This window comes from Eschrichtius robustus, chromosome 16 (assembly GCF_028021215.1).
Source record: "Eschrichtius robustus isolate mEscRob2 chromosome 16, mEscRob2.pri, whole genome shotgun sequence".
NCBI lineage: Eukaryota > Metazoa > Chordata > Mammalia > Artiodactyla > Eschrichtiidae > Eschrichtius > Eschrichtius robustus.
This window is the reverse complement of record NC_090839.1, coordinates 30980516-31001874: the sequence shown is the minus strand read 5'-3', so window position 1 is coordinate 31001874 and position 21359 is coordinate 30980516. Positions and strand designations below refer to the sequence as shown.

The 21359-nt window shown below is 39.7% G+C and overlaps 1 protein-coding gene across 3 annotated transcripts in view; it reads right to left on the bottom strand.

Annotated features, from left to right (window-relative positions):
- Positions 1-17336, bottom strand: part of ATRN (attractin) — a 170167-nt gene extending 152831 nt beyond the window's left edge. For all 3 annotated transcript variants that reach the window (XM_068524863.1, XM_068524861.1, XM_068524862.1), the window contains exon 1: positions 16836-17336. In XM_068524863.1, the coding sequence (XP_068380964.1) occupies positions 16836-17218 (383 nt within the window). In that variant the 5' untranslated portion in view covers positions 17219-17336. The remainder of the gene's footprint in view (positions 1-16835) is intronic.
- Positions 17337-21359: the final 4023 nt, after the last annotated feature.

The window sequence follows — 21359 nt, the reverse complement described above, 5'->3', positions numbered from 1 at the left end:
TTAAATTCTGTCCCCAAACATATCAGCATTTAAGGGTGAAGACAAAATAAAGACAATAGACAAAATGTGATACCCTTGCCAAAAGAAAACCTCATGAACATAGATATAAAAACCCAAAACAAAATATTACCAAATCAAATCCAGAAAATCTATATTAAAAAATATATCATGGCCAAATTGAGTTCATTTCAGGGATATAAGGATGGTCAAACAATTAGGAAGTCTATCAGTGTAACTTAACACATTAACAGATTAAAGGACAAAAGCTATATGATCACTGGTCACCTACTATGTGCCAGGACCTATTCTAGAAGATTTCTTTGAAGTCAGAAACAAGACGGTTCAACAATGTCCTATAGACCTTAAACAATTCAATAATTAGACAAGAAAAAGAAGCACAGAGTATACAGATCAGAAATAAACTATTACGGGCTTCCCGGGTGGCGCAGTGGTTAAGAATCCGCCTGCCAATGCAGGGGACACAGGTTCGAGCCCTGGTCCGGGAAGATCCCACATGCTGAGGAGCAACTAAGCCCATGTGCCACAACTACTGAGCCTGCGCTCTAGAACCCACGAGCCACAACTACTGAGCCCACGTGCTACAACTACTGAAGCCCACACGCCTAGAGCCCGTGCTCTGCAACATGAGAAGCCACCACGATGAGAAGCCTGTACACCACAACGAAGAGTAGCCCCCGCTCGCCACAACTAGAGAAAGCCTGCGTGCAGCAATGATAACCCAGTGCAGCCAAAAATAAATAAATAAAATAAATAAATGTATTTTTTAAAAAAGAAAGAAACTATTACAATTTATTGGCAGCATGATTATCAACATTGAAAACTTAGTAGAATTCACAAGCTCTAAGTACTGCAAGAATTTCAGAAGGCTTCCTAGATATAAGTTCAATATATAAGAAAATCAATTCTGCTTTTGCACTTCTACCATCACAATGATGGTAAGAATCAGACAGTTTCTGGTTCAAGGAGGATTAGAGAGTTTCGACACCCCATCCTTACCAGATAAGCCCAGCTAAGCTCCTGCCTAGACCCATACAGGTAAGCTCACTAGAGATCAGCCAAGTCACCCAGATAACCACAGAGACTTATGAGCTAAATATTGCTTACTGTTATAATGATAATACTGATAAAAATAAAAATCAAAAATTTCATTCCTATGTACTACAGTAATCAATTAGGTTTAGCAATAGCAACAAAATTATATATCTAGGGGTAAATCCAATAAAAGTATGTGAGACAATTTTGAAAAAAGTTATAAGAATTTACTTAAAGACATAAAAGATACCTAAATAAATGGAAATATAAAGCATGTTCTAGATGAGAAGACTCTATTGATAAAGATGACGAACTTCTCCAGGCTAATCTCAATATCAGGTGAAATTCCAATCAAAAATCTCAACAAGGATTTTTGTTGAAATAAAAGGAACAAAGGGCTAAAAACAACCAAGAGAAATTTGAAGTTTTATGTAACTAAGGTGTATTTCAAATCTGTAGGGAGGAAAGTATACTATTATATAAATGGGACTGGGACGACTGCTTACCAAATAAAAATAACTAAATTAGGTCATTACAACAAACTATACATAAAAATAAATTACAGGCAGAAGAAAGATCAAAAAGTGAAAAAGCAAATATTTTTTAATGTTGAGGAAGAAATACAGGAGAATATCTTGACAAGGTGAGTAAAGGAAAGGAATTTTTTAATATAACAAAAAAAGCACAAGCCATAAAGGAAAAAAAGTGATAAAACTGACTACATTAAAATTTAAATTTCTGTTAAAAAGACACCATAAAGAAAGTTAAAGACAAGCCATAATTGCTGCTGGTAATGTAAGTTGGCTAAATCTCTATGGAAAGCTTTTTGGCAATACCTAACAAAATCTAAAATGCACATATCCCTCTGATAAAGCAAGTTTGCTTCTGAGAACTAAACCTAAAGATACATCCAGAAATGTGTGAAATGACATGTGTACAAGGTCATTCAACACCTTTATATAAATTAAGACACAACCATACAATGGAATACCAAAGAATTTTTTTTTCAAATGTACTGGTATGAATCTCTAAGATATGCTGCTCAGTGAGGATGGAGAGAGAAAAGCAAAGTACAGATCATTGGGGAAATATGCCATTCTTATGTAAAAAGGAAGGAGGAAGAACATACAAAATATGCAATTGTTTATATATGCTGCTAACATATCTGGAAAGCTACACAACTGATGACAGACTATTCCCAGAGAGGGAAAGGAAAACTTTCTACCATATACCCTTTTGTAGCTTTTGAATGCATTACCAATTTAAAAAAAGACCATATTTCATCTGTTCTAAGATATGCCTTTTTTTTCTCATTTAATATCTCTGAAATCAAGATGCTTCTTAGAACTGATACCAATATCTTAATAATACTAGAAACATTTTTCTTAGTAGTACATAAAATAATGGTGTATCTTATAATTGATGGCATCTTAGATTCAACAAAATTAAGTAAAAAATTCTTAATAAATTTTTTTTAAAATATAATTTTGGATTTACAGAAAAGTTGCAGAGATGATACAGTGAATTCCCAGACACCTCTTATCCAGTTTCACCTAATGATAACATATTAAATTACTATGATACATTTGCCAGACTAAGAAACCAATATTGGTACTATTCTATTCCCTAAACGCCAGACTTTAGTCCAAGTTCTCCAGTTTTTACACTAATATACTATTTCCTGTTCCAGGATACCACATTACATTTATTCATCATGTCTCCTTTGTCTCCCCTGGTCTATGACAGTTTCTTAGTGTTTCCTTGTTTTTCATGACCTTGACAGTTTTGAGATAGTGTACTATCAAGCATTTTGCGGAATGTCCCTCAATTTGTCTGATGTTTTTCTCATGATTACATTGGGGTTATGGGGCTTTTGGAAAAATGCCACAGAAGCAATATACCCTCCTAATCACATCATATCAGGGGGCACATGATATCAACACATGTTACCACAGCAATGTTAACCCTGGTCATTTGGTCAAGGTAGTGCTTGCCAAGTTTCTCCACTGTAAAGTTACTATTTTTCCCCTCTCCATATTCTACTCTTTGGATAAGATTCACTAAATACAGCCTATACTCAAGGAGGGCAGTGGAGAGAAATTAAGCTCCACATCCTAGACGGGGAAGTATCTGCTTATAATATTCAGAATTCTTCCGTAATATTTGTTCCTTCTTATCAATTATTTATCCAATCAATTATAGGTAAAATTTTTAAACTGTGAAATAAAATAAGCCATTTACTAAAAGAAGATCATTGCTGCATATACAATCCCACAATTAATATACAGAATATATGAAGAACTCCTATGAACTAATTTAAAAATCAACCCAAATGACAAATGGGCAAAAGGCAAGAAAAAGCAATTCAAATGAACATAAACCAAATATGGCCTTTAAACATATTGAAAGATAGTCACTCTTACTAGTAATCAAGAGAATGCAAAATAAAACCACCATATACAATTTCATACCCATCAGATTGGAGTGAAAAAAGAACTAGAACACCCAAACATGAACGAGTGAAATGAATCCCAACATGGGAGTAAAATCTAGACCAATCCCTTTTAAGAACAATTTAGTAATATCTAAAATTGAAGTGCTCTGACCCAGCAATTTTACTCCTATAATGACTAAGTAATAAATCCTTTTGAAAGTCAGGTGGTTTCCAATTTTTTGCTTACAACAAAACTGAAGGCAGATATAACTCAGCTGTTGCCTGGTACATACTTAAAACAAATTTTCGATGAAGGACTATCATTTGACTTTTGGCATATAATTTTAAAGGAGTTCAAATACTTGAGAGACCCTGCCACAACAAAGTTTCTTCCATTTAAAGATATTTATTTGGGACTTCCCTCGTGGTCCAGTGGTTAAGAATCCGTCTTGCAATGCAAGGGACACAGGTTCGATCCCTGGTCAGGGAACTAAGATCCCACATGCCACAGGGAAACTAAGTCTGTGCGCCACAACTAATGAAAGATCCCGCGTGCCACAACTAAGGCCCATCACAGCCAAAAAATAAATAAATAAATATTTTTAAAAATAATAAAAAAAACTTATTTATGTTAACAAGATTTATTAGTTTTACATTTATCAAAGGGGAAAAAAGGGATTAATATTTACACTAAACTTTGTCTCATTCTAACAGTAAATTATTTCATCACAGATTTTTTTTTTGGCTGCGTTGGGTCTTCATTGCTGCGCGAGGGCTTTCTCTAGTTCCGGCGAGCGGGTGCTACTCCTCGTTGCGGTGTGCGGGCCTCTCATTGTGGTGGCTTCCCTTCTTGTGGAGCACAGGCTCTAGGCATGCAGGATCAGTAGTTGCGGTGCATGGGCTTAGTTGCTCTGCAGCATGTAGGATCCTCGCGGACCAGGGCTCAAACCCGTGTCCCTGCATTGGCAGGCGGATTCTCAACCACTGTGCCACCAGGGAAGTCCCTCATCACAGATCTTTAAAAGTACTATCCATCTCAACAAGAGATGCTTTTCCAATAAAAAATGTTTAAAAGCTTTTTCAAAAAATGTGTATTAGATTTGTGTTGTTTGCTCAGCTGTATACTACAAATAACTGTAATAATTAGTTAATTCAGAAGAAAATCTTCAGCATGTAAAGTCTCATGGTCATAGAAAGCTGAAAAAAAAATCATTTATTTACAAATCCTTATTACAGAAAAGATAGGATACTCAAACTATCTTCAAGCATAGAACTATATTAGAATAAACTTCTATGTGGGAAATACACATACACACACAAATTAGTGCACATAAAACTGGTGAAATATGAATAAGGTTGATGGACTGTATCAATGCCAATATTCTGGTTGTGCTCTTGTACTATGGTTATGCAAGATGTTACTATTAAGAGAAACGGGTGACAGATGTAAGAAATCTATCATTTCTTAGAACTGTATATGGATCGACAATTATCTCAAAATAAAACTTTTTTAAAACTATATATGAGGATTTTGAAACTTATTACAGAACTACTTATTACAAACTAATCAGGATGGTCTGGTACTGACATAACAACAAACATATAGGTCAAGGGAACATAACTGAGAGTCTAGAAATAAACCCATTCATCTAGAGTTAACTGATTTTTGACATGGGTACCAGGACCATTCAATGGGGAAAAAACAGGGGAAAAAACATTCTCTTCAATAAATGGTGCTGGAACAACTGGATATCCACACGCAAAAGAATGAAGTGGAACCACTACCTCACAGCACGTACAAAAATTAATTCAAAATGGATCAAAGACCAAAATGTAAAAGCTAACCCTATAAAACTCTTAAAAAGAAAACACAGATATAAATCTTCATGACCTTGGATCAGGAAATGGTTTCCTAGATAAGAAAGACACGTAAAGCACAAGCAAATGAACAAACAAACAAAAATAGAAAAATTAGACTTCATCAAAATTTTAAACTTTTATATGTAAAAAGCATTATCAATGTTGTTCTTGTGAAAAACAACCAACAAAATGAGAGGAAATTATTTGCAAATCATATATCTGACAAGGGTCTAATATCCAGAGCATATAAAGAACTCTTACAACTCAACAATAAAAAGACAAATAATTTTTAAAATGGTCAAACGATTGGAGTAGACATTTTTCCAAAGGAGATATACAAATGGCCATACAGGCACATGAAAAGATACTAAAAACCAATAGTCATTAGGGAAATACAAATCAAAGCCATAATGAGATACCAGTTTGTACTTACTAGGATGGCCATTCATTCATTTATTTATATAAATAATTTTATAACAATAAATGAATGGGACTTCCCTGGTGGTCCAGTGGTTAAGAATCTACCTTCCAATGCAGGGGACACAGGTTTGATCCGTGGTTGGGGAACTAAGATCCCACATGCCGTTGGGCAACTAAGCATGTGCGCACAACTAGAGAGCCCACGTGACGCAACTACCAAGCCTGCGCACCACAACTAGAGAGAAGTCCCCACGCCACAACAAGAGAGATGCCCGCGCACTGCAACGAAGAGCCCTCGCTCCGCAACGAAAGATTCCACATGCCGCAACGAAGATCCCGCGTGCTGCAACTAAGACCAATGCAACCAAATAAATATTTTTTTAAAAAATAAATGAATGAATGAATAAATAAAACCTCAGAAAATAAGTATTGATGAGAACGTAGAGAAAATGCAACTCTCATACGCTGCTGGTAGGAATGTAAACTGGTACAGTTGCTGTGAAAAAGTTTGGCACTTCCTCAAAAAGTAAACATTGAGTTACCGTGGACCCATCAATTCCACTCCTAGGCAAACTCCCAAGAGACATACCCATATGTCCACTCAAAAATTTGTACATGAATGTTCACAGCAGCATTATTCATAATAGGCAAAAGGTGGAAGCAACCCAAATGTCCATCAACTAATGGATGGATTAATAAGATGTGGTATATGTATACTATGGAATATTATTCAGCCATAAAAAGGAATGAAGTACTGATATATGATACAACATGGATGAATCTTGAAAACATTACACTAAGTAAAAGAAGTCAGTCACAAATGACCACAAATGCCTAGGATAGAAAATCCATCAGCAGAAAGTAGACTGTGGTTGTCAGGCACTGGGAGGAAGGAGGAATGGGGAGTGACTGCTAACAGGTACAGGGTTTCTGTTTGGCATAATGAAAATATTCTGGAATCAGATAGTGATGATGGTTGCACAACTTTATGAATACACTAAAAATCACGTAATTGTACACTTTAAAATGGTGAGTTTTATGTTATCTGACATCTAGATCAGTGGACAGAACTCATAACCCAGGGGGGAAAAATTGTACAGAGGAATTAGAATGAAAATAAGAATTTAGGCAAAAAAAAAAAGGGACACTGCAAAAACTGACTGTCAAAGAAGACCCTAAATACGTATTTTTAAAGAGTGAGAATGGTTAACAAACTGCTATAAAATTTGCAGGTACCCAATAAATTTTGTAAAGTAACATCATGGGTTTTTTCAGTAACTCTATTTATAATACACGAGAAATGACATTCTTTGCAACTACATAAAGACATTTTTAAAAAATGGTGTATGTCAACTGCATGTCAACCTAAAAGTATTCAAGGAAGTAAATAGAATTTTTTAATATTTTGGAGGTGCTTCAAAATTTGAAGATCAAAGCCCTAGAGAAAAATCATACACAGGTACACAAAGAGATATGTAAAAATGTTAATTGTAGCACTATTCGTAACAGCACAAGCTGGAAAAATCTAAATGCCCAGCAGCAGAAAAATAGGTAAATAAATTGGAATTCTGTAATGAATATAGCTATGAAATCAACTAGCACTACATTTATCAACACAAACATCTCAAAAGCATAAAAAATTAGGTTTGGGAGTGGGGAAATAACATGTTACAGAATGATTACTTTTTATAAAGTTTGAAAACATGATCTTGTTTTTGGAAACAAGACACTGTGTGTGTGTATCTGTAGTGAAATAGAAACATGCAAGAGAAATAATAAACATCAACTTCACCACACTAGTTACCTCTGGGGAGAGTTAAGGTAAACAGATTTAGGAAGGAGTAATATAGGAACCTTGGTGATATCTGTAATATTTTATATTACACAACTTATTATGTAGTAATAATAATATTAATATGAAGGAAATTCAGAAGAGCTAGGTTGCAGGTACACAGATGTTCATTTTATTATTCTTTGTATCTCTTCCACAAGCTTAAAATATTTCATGTTGAAAGGAAGTTAAAGTTAGTTCAGAGACTGAACCAGCACCAAATACACGCACCAAAGCAACCAGTTACTCGGTCAGGGTTGGTCAGTGTTTCTCAACCAGTAGTCCAAATGATGTTCCAATTAAAAGACAGTAATGGCATCTATTAAAAGAGATGCATAAGACATGATATTTAAATACATGTTAGGGAAGGGCATGAAATGAATCTAATTCTGCAAATTTGCCTCAAGATCATCTTGCTAAACCTTCTGATTAAAATCCTTGTGTAACTTTGTAAGATGTCTCCAGTATTTCAAAAACCAATGTGAAAGGGGAAAATTAAGTGACAATTACAGCCAGTTTGGCCTTTTCATTCAATTTTGAAAAACCATCCACACAGGAAGTATGCTATTTGCAAAGGAATGCTTACAAACAGCTGAAAACCACTATCATTTTATCATTTAGAAACAAAACACAAAAAAATTCTAAGAAATAATTTTTAAAGCACAAATGCAGGAATAACAAACATGAGGACAGGAAAGTTGTCTACTTCTATAGTATAAAGCAGAGCCAAATACAATCTCTATTTTAATATATATTCGATTCCAAAACTAAATGTCACTTTTTATTTTGTATAAATATATGCTTCTCCTTACTCAATTAATTTAAAATACATTAAACATGTGCCCACATGTTAAAGAGTGAAAAGAAATTTTTCTTTTTATATTGTGAATATCATTACAAATTGTATTCAAAATGTATGTTATAATGTTTAATAGGAAATTACTTTTTACTATTTAAAATCACCATATCAAAAATAGGATACATTTTTTTAATGCGTAATTAAGGTAGTCCACAAGATTATACATTTTTGTGAAAGGATTTGTGAATCAAAAAATATAGGAAACACTGGTCAAGAGGTTACTTTTGTGTCCCTTAACAGCACCTGACACAATTTCAGCCTCTAATGCTTATAGGCTTATTAATAAACAAATTAGAAAATTCTTAATTAGAATGCAAAAAGTACCAAGAGGAATTAATTGGAAAATTCATTCAACTTAATAACTGTACACCGTTAATGTCAAATTCTAAAAAAATAAAGAGGCAATTCAGCCATAACTAAAATTAACTTCTATAAGTGAAAGAGAATTCTAGATAAGTACACACGTAAATAAATAGCCTGAATTAAGGTTCACTCAAAATGTACTTGAAAAAACAGAAAACTTAAAGAATTAAAAACTGAAAGGATAAAATCGAACCAGGGTCTCACGTGTTAAAAGAAAAGCAGTTAAAGGGATATGACATCAATAAAATGAGGAGAAAGAAAAAAGCAAGGTAAATAAAAGAAAGTCACCCTAAGGAGGAAAAATTAGAAAAAGTCAGGCTAACAATAAAGGGCCAGTTTGAAAGTACAGGGAGAAAAGGAAAAATGGAAGGAAGAAAGTAACAAAACAAAGGATTACATTAGTATATAGTATATGAATAAGAGTCACTTTTGCCACAATGCATTTGGGAAATCACAGAAAATAGTAGAGTATAAATGAGAAACAAGTTTCATAATAGGTTAGTGGCTGATGAATTTCTAGATACAATCATTAGGGAAAGTACAACCACAGTTTCATTTCAGTTTTAGAAACAAGATTGTATTTAAAGAGAAAAACCAGTATGATTTCTGTTCAACCACAGTAACAAGTACCTACTTCTATATTTAATTCTCAAGATAAAGATAATCTACAAATTTATTAAATAAGTTAATCACAATTAGTAAAAACTGTTTTGATCATAAACATACTCTGCTTTTTTCCTATATATTCATCTGTCTTCTATATTGTAGTAAATAAAATGCATTTGCCTATCTTGGGAACCTTTCACAGAGGTAAAGTTTAAATGTCAGATACCTGCTTTCAAACATATTAGGCAATTATATTAAGACATTCATGCTAAATTTTTCTTTTTACTCAATAAACATATTTTTACCTTTTCATCTAAGTAAACTCTTCCAGGAATCCGCCAAAAACTTGAAAGGTCTATTATGTATTTTATATACAGTTTTCACCCAAAATAACATAAATTCACACAACATAAGCACATATTTTGTTGATTCCTCCCATAATCCTCTCTTTTTTTCCCTGTCACAAAATTAAGGGATGAATAACTGCCATTCAATGACTTGGCTCTATTATCAATACACTTAATCTCAACACAGAACAGTCTTCAGTGCAGTAACCTCAACATTCCACATAGTGGGTCCCTCATGGAGTGAATTTCTGATAAACTGGGGGACCAGCATCTCATTACATGATACGATATTTTCTAAACCATTCCCAATTGTCATCATCAACACTTACTGAGTATTCACCAAACAGCAGGTTCTAAGAATAGGCAGGGATGTCACTGTCCTCACCTGCCCGGTACTGGCCCCACTTTCTGGTGACAATAAGTGTGTTTTCCGTTTTCCTTCCCCTTTCTCAGTCCTGCCATCTATGGAGTTGGACCCTCATCCCCCAGCTCCAGAGAGGTACCCAACTCGGGTCTGATCAGTCAGAACATTCCCAGGACACTAGCCAGTGACTGCTTCAGTAAAGGACAAGGGACCAACCAGCGAGACTCTCACCCTTCCTTATCTGTTACACGCTCCTAAGGAAAAGTTACTCTTTTCCAGTTTGATTTAGCTCCTGGAGACATCACATGAAGAGAGCCTGCCTGAAAGTGAGGCCAGTAAAGAGAGAAGGAGAGAGACCAACTGGTCACCTGGATCTACCCACATATGAAGCCAACAATATCCCCTGGACTTTTCTGTCACATAAACCAATAAATCTCTCCCATCTTTTCCTCTTAAGCTTGTCTGAGTTGGGCATCTGTCACTAAAAGAACTTTGATAGAAATTGTATCCAATACAATTTACAAATAGAGTGACAATTAATGAGCCTCTGAATGTGAAACTAGATAAAAAGAGCTAAAGTACAGGGCAGTGAGAACAGCCTGATCCTGAGCTGGAAATTGGCAATCCCAGTTATGCGGTATCAAAGAAACAAGTTAAAACTACTGCCCGTGGTAACTCAGGGTTTGGATCATGTGCCCAACATGATTGGAACATTGGGAGATTCAGTATTAAAAAGTCAGTAATTTAGACCATGTTGTCAATTCCAAGAGGATAAGGCCCAGGTAGGGGTAAAATAGGTGAAGGGGATTAAGAGTTACAAACAACCAATTATAAAATAAATAAGCCACAGGGATGTAATATACAGCATAAGGAATATGGTCAATAATACTACAGTAACTGTGTATGGGAACAGATAGTTACTAAACTTATCATGGTGATCATTTCATAATGTATGCAAATGTCAGATCACTATGTAGTACACCTGAAACTAACATAACATTGTACATAAATTGTATTTCAATCAAAAAACAAAAACAGGGAATTCCCTGGTGGTCCGGTGGTTAGGACTCCGTGCTTTCAGGGCACGGGTTCGATCCCTGGTCAGGGAATTAAGATCCTGCAAGCCGGGCAGCACGGCCAAAATAAATAAAAAAATAAAATAAAACAAAATAAAATAAAATACAAAAACAAAACAAGAGGATAAGGCCCAAACTCCTTGGTATGGAGTTTAATGATCTGGCCCTATGTCCCTCTGTATGTTAGGAAGGTTTCTGAGCAAGACAGTGATACATGTTCTCAGGGGATTATATGACACAGGGTAGAATGTATTCTGGAGGTGCAAGAAACCAGCCAGGGTGCAACAGAGGCAGGTCAGCAATGAGGTGAAGGGCCAGGTGCACTAGGATGGCAGCAGGAAGAACGGAAAGGAACACATTTCTAAGACTTTAGAGAAGGGAGAATAAACAGAAAGAGCAAAAGATTACTCCTAAGTTTTGACCTTTGGTTATCTAAAGTAGAATTTGCTACTGAAATAAGGAAGTACAAAGGAAAACACTATTTTTTTCAATGAGGATAAGAAGTTTGGTCTTCGATGTGGCTTAGTATGAGGTGGACAGCACAACATCCCAATAAAGATGCCCAGCAAACAGTGGAAGACAAGACAATGAAATTCAGGAGAAATAAAAGGACAAAAGACAAACACGGCAGTCATATAGGTACAGATAACTTTTTTTTAAGTCATAAGGAATATATAGCAGAACTTCATTCCTTCATTCAACAATAGTTATTGAGCACTATGTCTCAGCCACTGCTCTAGGCTCTGGGAATATAACAGTCAGCAAAATAGATAAAAATTCCTGCCTCTTGGAGCTTATATTCTACTGGGAAAAACAGACAAGTCTAAATTTGATTCATGAACATAAATTTAGGGCTTCAGGTTAATACTTCTTAGTAATTACTGTAAGCAAAATAAGTATTTATTTTACCTTATCAAATTTTATTTTCCAGAATTTTCACTTCACTAGTTAGAAAAGCATATTTATGTCCTCAGGCCAGTAGCCAGACAGATTCAAGTAAATTAAGATTTTTTTTTTAATGCTAGCTTTCCTATTGTAACAAACCTATTTTCCCTCCTTTGTTTCTCAGAGTGTTGGGATTATGTCAGCCCTTCCAACTAATGTCCATAAAGGATGACTAGACTCAGAAAAAATGAGAGGCCAAATGGTACAATGGAAAGCATATGTTTGAGAATTAGACAAGGCCTGAGTTCAAATCTCAATTTTTCACAAGTTGTGTAACCTTGGGCAAGTTACTCTGTATCTCCAAGCTTCAGTTTACCCAACTGTGAAATGGGAATAACTTCACTTTAAGGATTAAAAAGAATAATTTCTAAAAGGCCCTTGACACAACACCTGGAAAAAATGGAGAAATGCTAGAAAAATGGAAGCAGCTATGCTGCAACTATTACTACTACTATTACTGCAATGTGCTGGGCACAAAACAGATGCTCAATAAATGCCTTTCTTTTTCTTCTATAGACAGTATTAATATCATGGGTAACTATAAGGCTCTAATTCAGCAGGTTATTGTAGTCTAACCTCCCAGAAGTTATATACAGGAACTTAAAAGAATTAAATGCATATTAATTTCATAAATGAGCTTAACATCTTTATTTTCTAACTTAAACTATATTTATCCTCCAAAGAAAAATTTCGATGGTGATATCACAAGTAGAAAAACATGATTACTGAATCACATAAAAATGAATGGAAGTGGCATTGCTTTAGAAATCATCCACCAAAGATTTCATAGTTATTTTTATTAAACTGACACCATTAACCTTATCCTCTGTAATTAATCATTTCTATAGTATCTTACATTTGGAAAAAAAATTAAGTGATTTTCTAACTATAACCACACAATAATCCAAATTGTAAACAACACCCTCAGAGTTCTCCTGAAGATTAAATGGCACAATATACATGAAAATGCCTGACCGGGTCCGTGGCATGTAGTATGGACTCAGTATGATAACTTCAGTGAAATCTAACCCTCTTATTATCCTCCGTTCCTTTCAATTAATGAAAAGGACCTTATAACAGCAATTGTAACACAGGATTTATGGAACTAAAAGGCTTAAAAATCACACCAACCTAATGCTGACCCAAACCAGAAAGGTATTCATTCTAATGTCTCGAAGTTTAATAACAAAGAGGTTTGTAAGTTAAATCAAGACATATACCAACACATAATGAAAACCAACATTTCACTCTTCCCCTAAAAAATCCTACAACTAAAAATTTAATGAAAGGTTTTTTTTAAAGCCTAGAAATGTAAGTTCCTCTTACTTTCACTTTTTTTAATATTGTTTCTTTTTTTTAAGATTTATTATTTTTTATTTATTTATTTATCTTTGGCTGCATTGGGTCTTAGTTGCAGCATGCAGGATCTTCGTTGAGGCACGTGGGATCTTTTGTTGGGCGCGCAGGCTTCACTCTAGTTGTGGTGTGTGGGTTTTCTCTCTCTAGTTGTGGTGTGTGGATTTTCTCCCTCTAGTTGTGGTGTGCAGGTTCCAGAGCGCGTGGGCTCTGTAGTTTGCGGCATGCAGGCTCTCTAGTTGAGGTGTGCGAGCTCAGTAGTTGCGGCATGCGGGCTTAGTTGCCCGCGGCATATGGGAATCTTAGTTCCCTGACCAGGGATCGAACCTGCGTCCCCTGCATTGGAAGGTAGATTCTTTACCACTGGACCACCAGCGAAGTCCTTACTTTCCTTTTTTTAAAATGCAAATTCCAGAAGCCCACAAAATATAATGAAATTATCAGAATAAAGGTCATAACTCTTTGCCCAGGAAAGAGCACTGACACCAGCTGGAACTGGCTCAAGTGGAGTGTCCACAACAACCAGGGGAGCCCCTTCACTCATGGATGACGCCATTTGAGACAACCAGTGTCAGGACCGGCTGTTCCCCCTAACAAGCAGATTTTCTCCAATCCTCTGGACTGTCCACATGGACACTTGGACCTGCTTTCTCTATATGTAGATGACTCCAATGCTTACACCTGTCCCACAAGGCAGAAACCCTGTAAACACTCCAATCTCAGTATGTGCAAAATTAAACATCTCAAATCTGCTCCTCCTGTGTCCCTATGTCTGTTAATGGTAACACCGTCCTCTCAGTCACCTAAGATAGGATCTAGTTTTCTTTCCTTCACCATCCCCCTCTCTCTTCCCAAGAGCAAGCCAGTTTCAAAGAAAGATCTGTCATTCACCGAGCACCTAACCCTGCCTCCATTCCCACAGCTTATCTCAAGTTCTCATTACTGCTGTCCTGACCCATGTCAACAGTTCCAATCTAGTTGCCCACCATCTCTCATGCTTAAAGTGAGTCCACCTTCTCTGAACATTACAGACAGACTGATCTAGCTATAATATATCCCTCCCCACCCTGTGGGCCCCCACGGTCTACTAAGGCATCCCAGATTTTCAGAACTTGAAGAACTCTCCTCTGACCCAACCATCCATTCACTTGATTGTGGAAGTTCCTCAAATTCAAAATGCTCTGGCCCCATCTTCAAAGGCCATTCCTGCTCTGGCGCCAATCTAAAAGCCTGTAATGTCATGAAAACAAGATGAACTATGCTATTCTACTGCTCACAGGCTAAAGGTCAAAATTCTCAACCCAACCAACAGGGCTCCACAAGGCCTGGCTCCTGCCTATCTCTTCAGTCTTGCCACGCTCCCCTTTGCTCTCTCTGCTCCAGCCACCTGGCTTTCTATCCATCCTGCCATGATCCCTCTCATCTCCAAGCTTCTGTACGTACTGGCCCCTCAGCACCCCACCTCCCATGTAGGTGGTGGCATTTCACCCTTCAGATCTCAACTCAAAAGCCACTTATTCAGACACTAACCTTACCTTTCCAAACCAAATCAAGTCCTCCGTTTGCCCCCTCCTCTTCACTTCCATAGCTTTAAGAAAAATCATAAGAAATTGATTACTGTTCCCAAGCTAGAATGTAAGCTCCGTAAGAGCAGGACTGTGTCTGTCTTGTTAACCACTATAATCTCATAACCTAACCCAGAGTAGCCCTCAACAAGTTTGTATAGATTAATGTAGTTCATAAACCAGAACATTACCCAGAACCCTAATTAAAGGTACAAGGCTGGCCCTACAGTACACTAATCTTGAAATCACTCGCTTTCTCCACAACGACAAAGAGCTCAGCTCTTCACCGTTCTCCGTGTTCCCCTGAAGATCTGACATTACGTGAGTCTATAATTCTATGGTTCCAAACCTCTCTCTCGCAATTCTCTTCTATATACCCTGGCACTAGCAATACTTTACTTTCTGGTCTCCACAATTCTGTTTGCATCCTTTGTTCCATCTGAAATTTTTTTCCCAGCGCCACACTTCCAAATCCTACTATCCTCAAGTGCTCAAATCCGACGTCACCTCCTCCTCAAAATATGCCTTGTATCCCCTCAGGTAGTCACACCCTCTCTGCCCCTGAATTCCCACAGGTTCTCCCTTGCCTCATTCAGGTCTCAGATCAAATGTCATTTCAAATGAATGCCTTCTCCTAAAGTTACCAACTGGTTATAATTGTCTATCAGGCCATCCTGACTTACTTTCTTGACAGCACTTACCATTACCTAAAATTATTTGTTCTTTTCTTTCACTTATTTATTTACTTCTTAACTGTCTGTCTCCCCACTAGAATGTAAGATCTATGAGAGCAGGGACCCTGTCCGTCTTGTTCTTCATATTTCCCCACTCTTCCACATCTGACATCAAAAAAGTTCAGTAAATATCTGCCAAAAGCATGAATGACTCTGTAGCCCTTATGATTATGGTTATCTATGTACAAATCTTTCTCTAGCTATATTCCAAACTCCTTGTGGACTAGGCCAAAGTCTGGCTAATCTATTTGTTTGTATTATCCAGAAATCCTTGCACAACTAAAGCAAATAATAGCTAACTACTAATTAATTAATGAATGATCTCTCCAAGAGGTACTATCCTGAACCAGGCCAACTCAGAACTCCATATGCTCCAGAAACCAGAGCAAACAGGAACCTCCTTCGATGCCCTCTCCATGACAGACCTTGTTCCAATCTGCCTCCTCCAGTGAGCTTCCAAAGGCTAGTTTCTTCACTTTCCTTTAGCCAGTAACCGCTGGTTCTTCTATCTCTAATATCTCACAATCCTACCCTTTTCCCTTCTATCTCCAGACAACGAATCTCTCCCAGGGCCCTGTTTCTTCGGAGTACCCCACATCTCCAATCAGTCCAGGAACTCATCAGGCTCTAGAGAACGAGGGGATGTTCAAAAGAAGTGTTTAAGGAAGACTGGCTCTCTCACCTTTTCTTTTATACCTCGTTTTTCCGAAAGAGGCCCAGTTTCAGAGACTGGCTTTGAAACTCTTCGGGATCCTAAGCTTTCGTCCCATGTAGTCCGCCGCGCCCAAACCCCTTTGGGGTGCCCCCACCCTTGCCTCGAACCTTTTCAACTTCTCTTACAGGAAGACCCCAGGCCAGAGACGATGATCTCCCCGGAAGCAAATGGTCCTCAAACACCATGGGGCGGCCCTATTCCCCCCACTTTCTGTCGGGCAGCCGCCTCCGGCCTGGGGCCGTCTCGAGCGGCCCTTAAGCCTTGGCCTCTGGCTGAGCCCTACCCTCCGACACCCCCCCCCACTCACCTGAAGCGGCCCCCGCAGTGCTGGCATTGCTCGCCCACCCAGCCGGCGGGGCAGACGCACTGGCCAGTGCCAGGATTGCAGCGGCCGCCGTTGACACAGGGCCGGTCGCATTCCTTGGCCTCGGCTGCGGCTGAGCCCGATACCGCCGTCGCTGCCGCCGCGGCCTCAGCCGCCCAGGGAAGCAGCAGCAGCGGCGGGAGCAGCAGCAACAGCAGCAGCCGCCGCCTCCGCCGTGGGAGGCGCAGCCGGGTTCCCAGCCCTGGCCTCCCAGCCCTGGTCGCGTCCCAGTCCCGGCACCGCCTGCTGTTCCTGCTCCCGGGCGCTGGCGTCGCCACCGTCCTCCTCCTCAGCCTCGCCTCAGTCGCCGCCGCCGCCGCCACCATCTTCCCGGGGCTGAGACGGTGCCCCACGAACACATATACACACACACACAAACACACACACACACACACACACCACAGGGCACGACCGGCTCTCCGTCGCCTGGCCGTGCGGGGCGGGGCTGTGCGGACGGTGGCTCGGGAGGTCAATCCTGAGGGCGGGGCCAGAGCTGCGCGGGAGGCGGGGCCGGCGCATGCGTGCGTGGGCGGGGCACGCGCGGCCCCGGAGGCGGACCGCTAACGCGGATTCTGGGCTTAACCGAGGCCTTTCCGACCTCTATAACGAAGCGCCCTACTGCTCTAGTTTTATTCCTTCGCCCGGCGAGGCGGCCCCTGCGTAGCGGTCCTGAAGCACCCTATTCCCGTTGGCTGCCTCGGATCCGGTCCCTCTGCTAACCAAGCCGGCACAGTTGAGCGCTGCGGTCCCGAAGACCCCGGCGCCGGTCATCGCTCTACCCCAACTCTCGCTGCGGGGCAGAAAGGGCCTAGGAGTCAGCGTCGTGGTGTGACGCTAAGTGCGGTACTGTAGCAGTGCTGCCTTTGAGCCTCTGCTTTGTCTTCTGTAGTATAGGGTTAACGAAAGACACGTAGTGCGGCCTCCCTTGATACAGGCTGATTAAGTAGCAGACCAGACCACACGTATCTTTAATTCTGTACAGGAAGTTTGAGGTTACCTTGCTCCCCGCTATTTGCCCTCCAATCATCTCTGAAGAAAGGGCAGCATAAAATTAGGAACTGGAGCATCCCCCCTCTCCCCCCCTCACACACAGTAGTGCCCCTGGAGCCCTTCTTGTCAGGTAGTTTGTTACTTTGGTGCCCCCCAGTGAAACATGCCTCCTGGCGGTACAACCTTGTGTGGTCCCCGACCCTGGAATCTGGACGGACCTGTGACTCGATTTCACTGAAGAAGAATGTGGGGCAAGTGATGATGTGCCGGTTCCAGTTCTGAGCCTTTAAGAACAACCTAGCAATCTTGATTTTGAGCTCTTGGTAGCCCTGAGCTGCAGCTGCTCTTCCACCTTGCTGCAGAGAGACCACATGGAGGAAAAGCAGGAGCCCAGTTATCACCAAGAACTGAGATCCCAGACACAAGAACCTGGTGGACCCATCCCAGCTGAGGGACAAAGTCACTGAGGGAAGAAGTCATTGTTCCAGCCATCTGGGCCGTTCCACATTACGTAGAACAGAGAGAAGTCTTTCCTACTATGCCTTGTCCAAAATCCTGAGAAATTATAAACTGGCTGCTGTTTTAAGCCTCCAAGTTTTAGAGAGGTTTGTTACTCACCAATAGATAACCAGAACATTGTCTGACATAAGCCTTGTGGTGGGATGAATATTCCCATGGCAGCTATCTCATAGTTTGGGCACCTTGCAGTCCGTGGGAAACAAAGAAAGGCCCTCATGTACCTGTGAAGCTTCTCTTCACAGAGCACAGAATTCTAAAATTCTACGATGTTCCTCATAGCCAGGTCCTGACCTTCCTCATTCTGCATCCCCTTAAGCCTGATGAAGCTGAACTGCACAACAGCCAGCTCTCCACCCACACATCCCTCCTACTCCTACATGAAACCTGTTGTTCAGCCTGGGCCCTAGCACTGGCATTCTGGTTTGCAGGTTATGTTTTGCTGCAGTTTCCTACATGGGGATGTGCAGGATGAGACAGGAAAATGGAAGACATGGCCCTACCATGGGACAGGCTGACATGGAGCCATGCCCTGGCCTCAGGAGGCACTGCTCCTCCAGGCCAGAAGTGGAACCAGTCTATCCCACCACTCCCCACAGCAAAACTGAGCCCAGGCTGTGAAGTTTCATGTGACTTTACCAACACTTGAGGTTAACAGGAAATGGCTCGCGTCTACACAGCAGCAGTATGGCTGCTCTCCAAAGCTCTCAAACCTTGTTGCAGCAAACATTCTTTTTCTTACTTCTTTAATCCACTCCCTTCTCTGGTTCTTTTTCCTTAGACTTCAGACATGCTCAAATTATCTTGTCTTTAAAAAACAAAATCTTTTCTTGTGACAGAAAGTATTGATATTTTCTTTCTCCTTTACTGTTGTTGTCAGAGTCCACTACACTTTCTGTTTCTGTATGGTGCATTAAAGATGGCTACAAATTCTTTTACACTATTTATATGGGGAGGTGGGGACTAATCCCCCCACTCCTTGAATCTGGGGTGGCTTTAATGATTTGTTTAACCAGTAGACTATGATGGAAGTGATGTGTTGAGACTTTTGAGTCTAGGTCATAGGAAGTTTTGCAGCTTCCTCCTGAGTGTCTTGGAACACTTGCACTGGGGAAATCCAGCTGCCTTAAAAGAAGTCTAGCTACTCTAAGACTGCCATGCTGTGAGGAAGCCAGTCCACAGCCATTCAAGCCTTCCAAGTTGAGGCCCCAGACATTCATGAAGCAGAGGTGTATCATCTCTGCTGAACCCACCCCAAATTACAGGTACACGAGCAAAATAAATAAGTGTACTTTTTAAGGCACTAAATTTGTTACACAGCAATAGATTACCAGAATACTGTGTAACTTGCTTCCGCCAAGGACAAGTCTTGTGAGGTAAACTTGATTAAGAATTGGTCAAGAATGGCTGTATAATTATGTATACAAATATCATGTATAGCTAGTCATCTGTATATAATACTAAGTGGGTTCTGGTATAATATCCAGTCACTCCTAACGAAAAGGATCACTGCAGCTCTGGAAGCACTTCTGTTGGACTCCTTATTCCTTATCACCAGGGTACTGTGGCTGTTCTACCTGAAATCCCATGCCACCTTTTTCTCCTTTAGTCCTTATCAAAGTAGCCACCTCCAGGTCCCAGAAACGTTAATGCCAACAGCAAAGAATTCTTAGCCTTTGATCTGGAACTGTTCTAAGTCCAGACTCTAAATAACATAGTTCTTACTAACTGCATGGCCAGGGACATTTGCCACTAAGATGGTTTGAAGTTGCCTCTGCTGGTTTTTTGTTTTTTTCACTCAAGAAAAGCATTCTCTCTGTGTGGCCCTTCTGCTCTCTCTGATTTCATGTCATCATTTTCTATATCTTTGCTTGCATTATAACATTGTCTCCAGGTCATGGACATGGATGAGTTTTTATATTTTTTTATTCATGCAGTGTCTTAGGTCTGTTTCCCTAGGAGCAGACCCTGAAACAGGATTTGAGTGCATAATTTATTGGGAGAGTACTCTTAGGAGAAAGGCAATGAAGGAAGCAGGATAGGGCAGGGAAGGTAGCTGATAAGATGTGGTCTTATCTGGAGCTTCAGTCTGATCTTATGAAGAGCTGTGGAGCATGAATTGTACCATAGAGTTGATCCCACCTTGAGGCAAAAGGGCCAGGATTTTGTACACATATCTCATTTAGCAGCCATCACTCACAGCAGTAAGAAGGATCCAGTAAAGGAAATTTGGGAGGGGTACCAGCAGTTTACTACATACAACGAATATTTATTGAGCACTATATAGCAAGGATGAATGCTTCCCTGGTAAGATCTATCTGATCAGCTGTCTGACCTTCCCTAAGTATCAAAAGAGCTTTCTCTGAACTGTTTGGAACATCAACATATTTTAGTATGCCAAAGGTCTTCTTATACTTTTAGTATACATGAAATGAAGTAATTCCTTGATTACAGGTGTCAGGATCTCACCTAACAGGTAAGGTACTATATTGCCTGTGAAAAAGGCTGATCCTGAAACTTCAGAACAATCACAACTGGGAGGGTTCATGTAGGAATTAAGCTTATTGGGTAGCAGCTCCCATGTGAGGGATAGGTCAACTTACAAACATAAGATCCCAATACTCTTTGGCAGGCTCTAAGGGAAAGTAGGGATCCTTGACCTGGGAGCACAGAATTAGCCCCCTGAGCTATGGCAGAGCCCCTATGGCCTCCATAGACAAGCCCCACAAATATAGGAAGTGACCTTTACATCAGTTCAAGGGACAAAACCCAGTCTTGGGAAGCGATAACCAATTTAAAGGCAGACGACTTGAAATTTCTATTGGATGAGCTGGATGCATGCCCCTTTTCCCAAATTTCTATGATAGAGAACTAAAAGGCTTCTCCTGTACATAGATTAGATGTTATGAAAACAATAATAACATTAAAAGACAACTGGCCTTGCTAAATAGTACACCCATG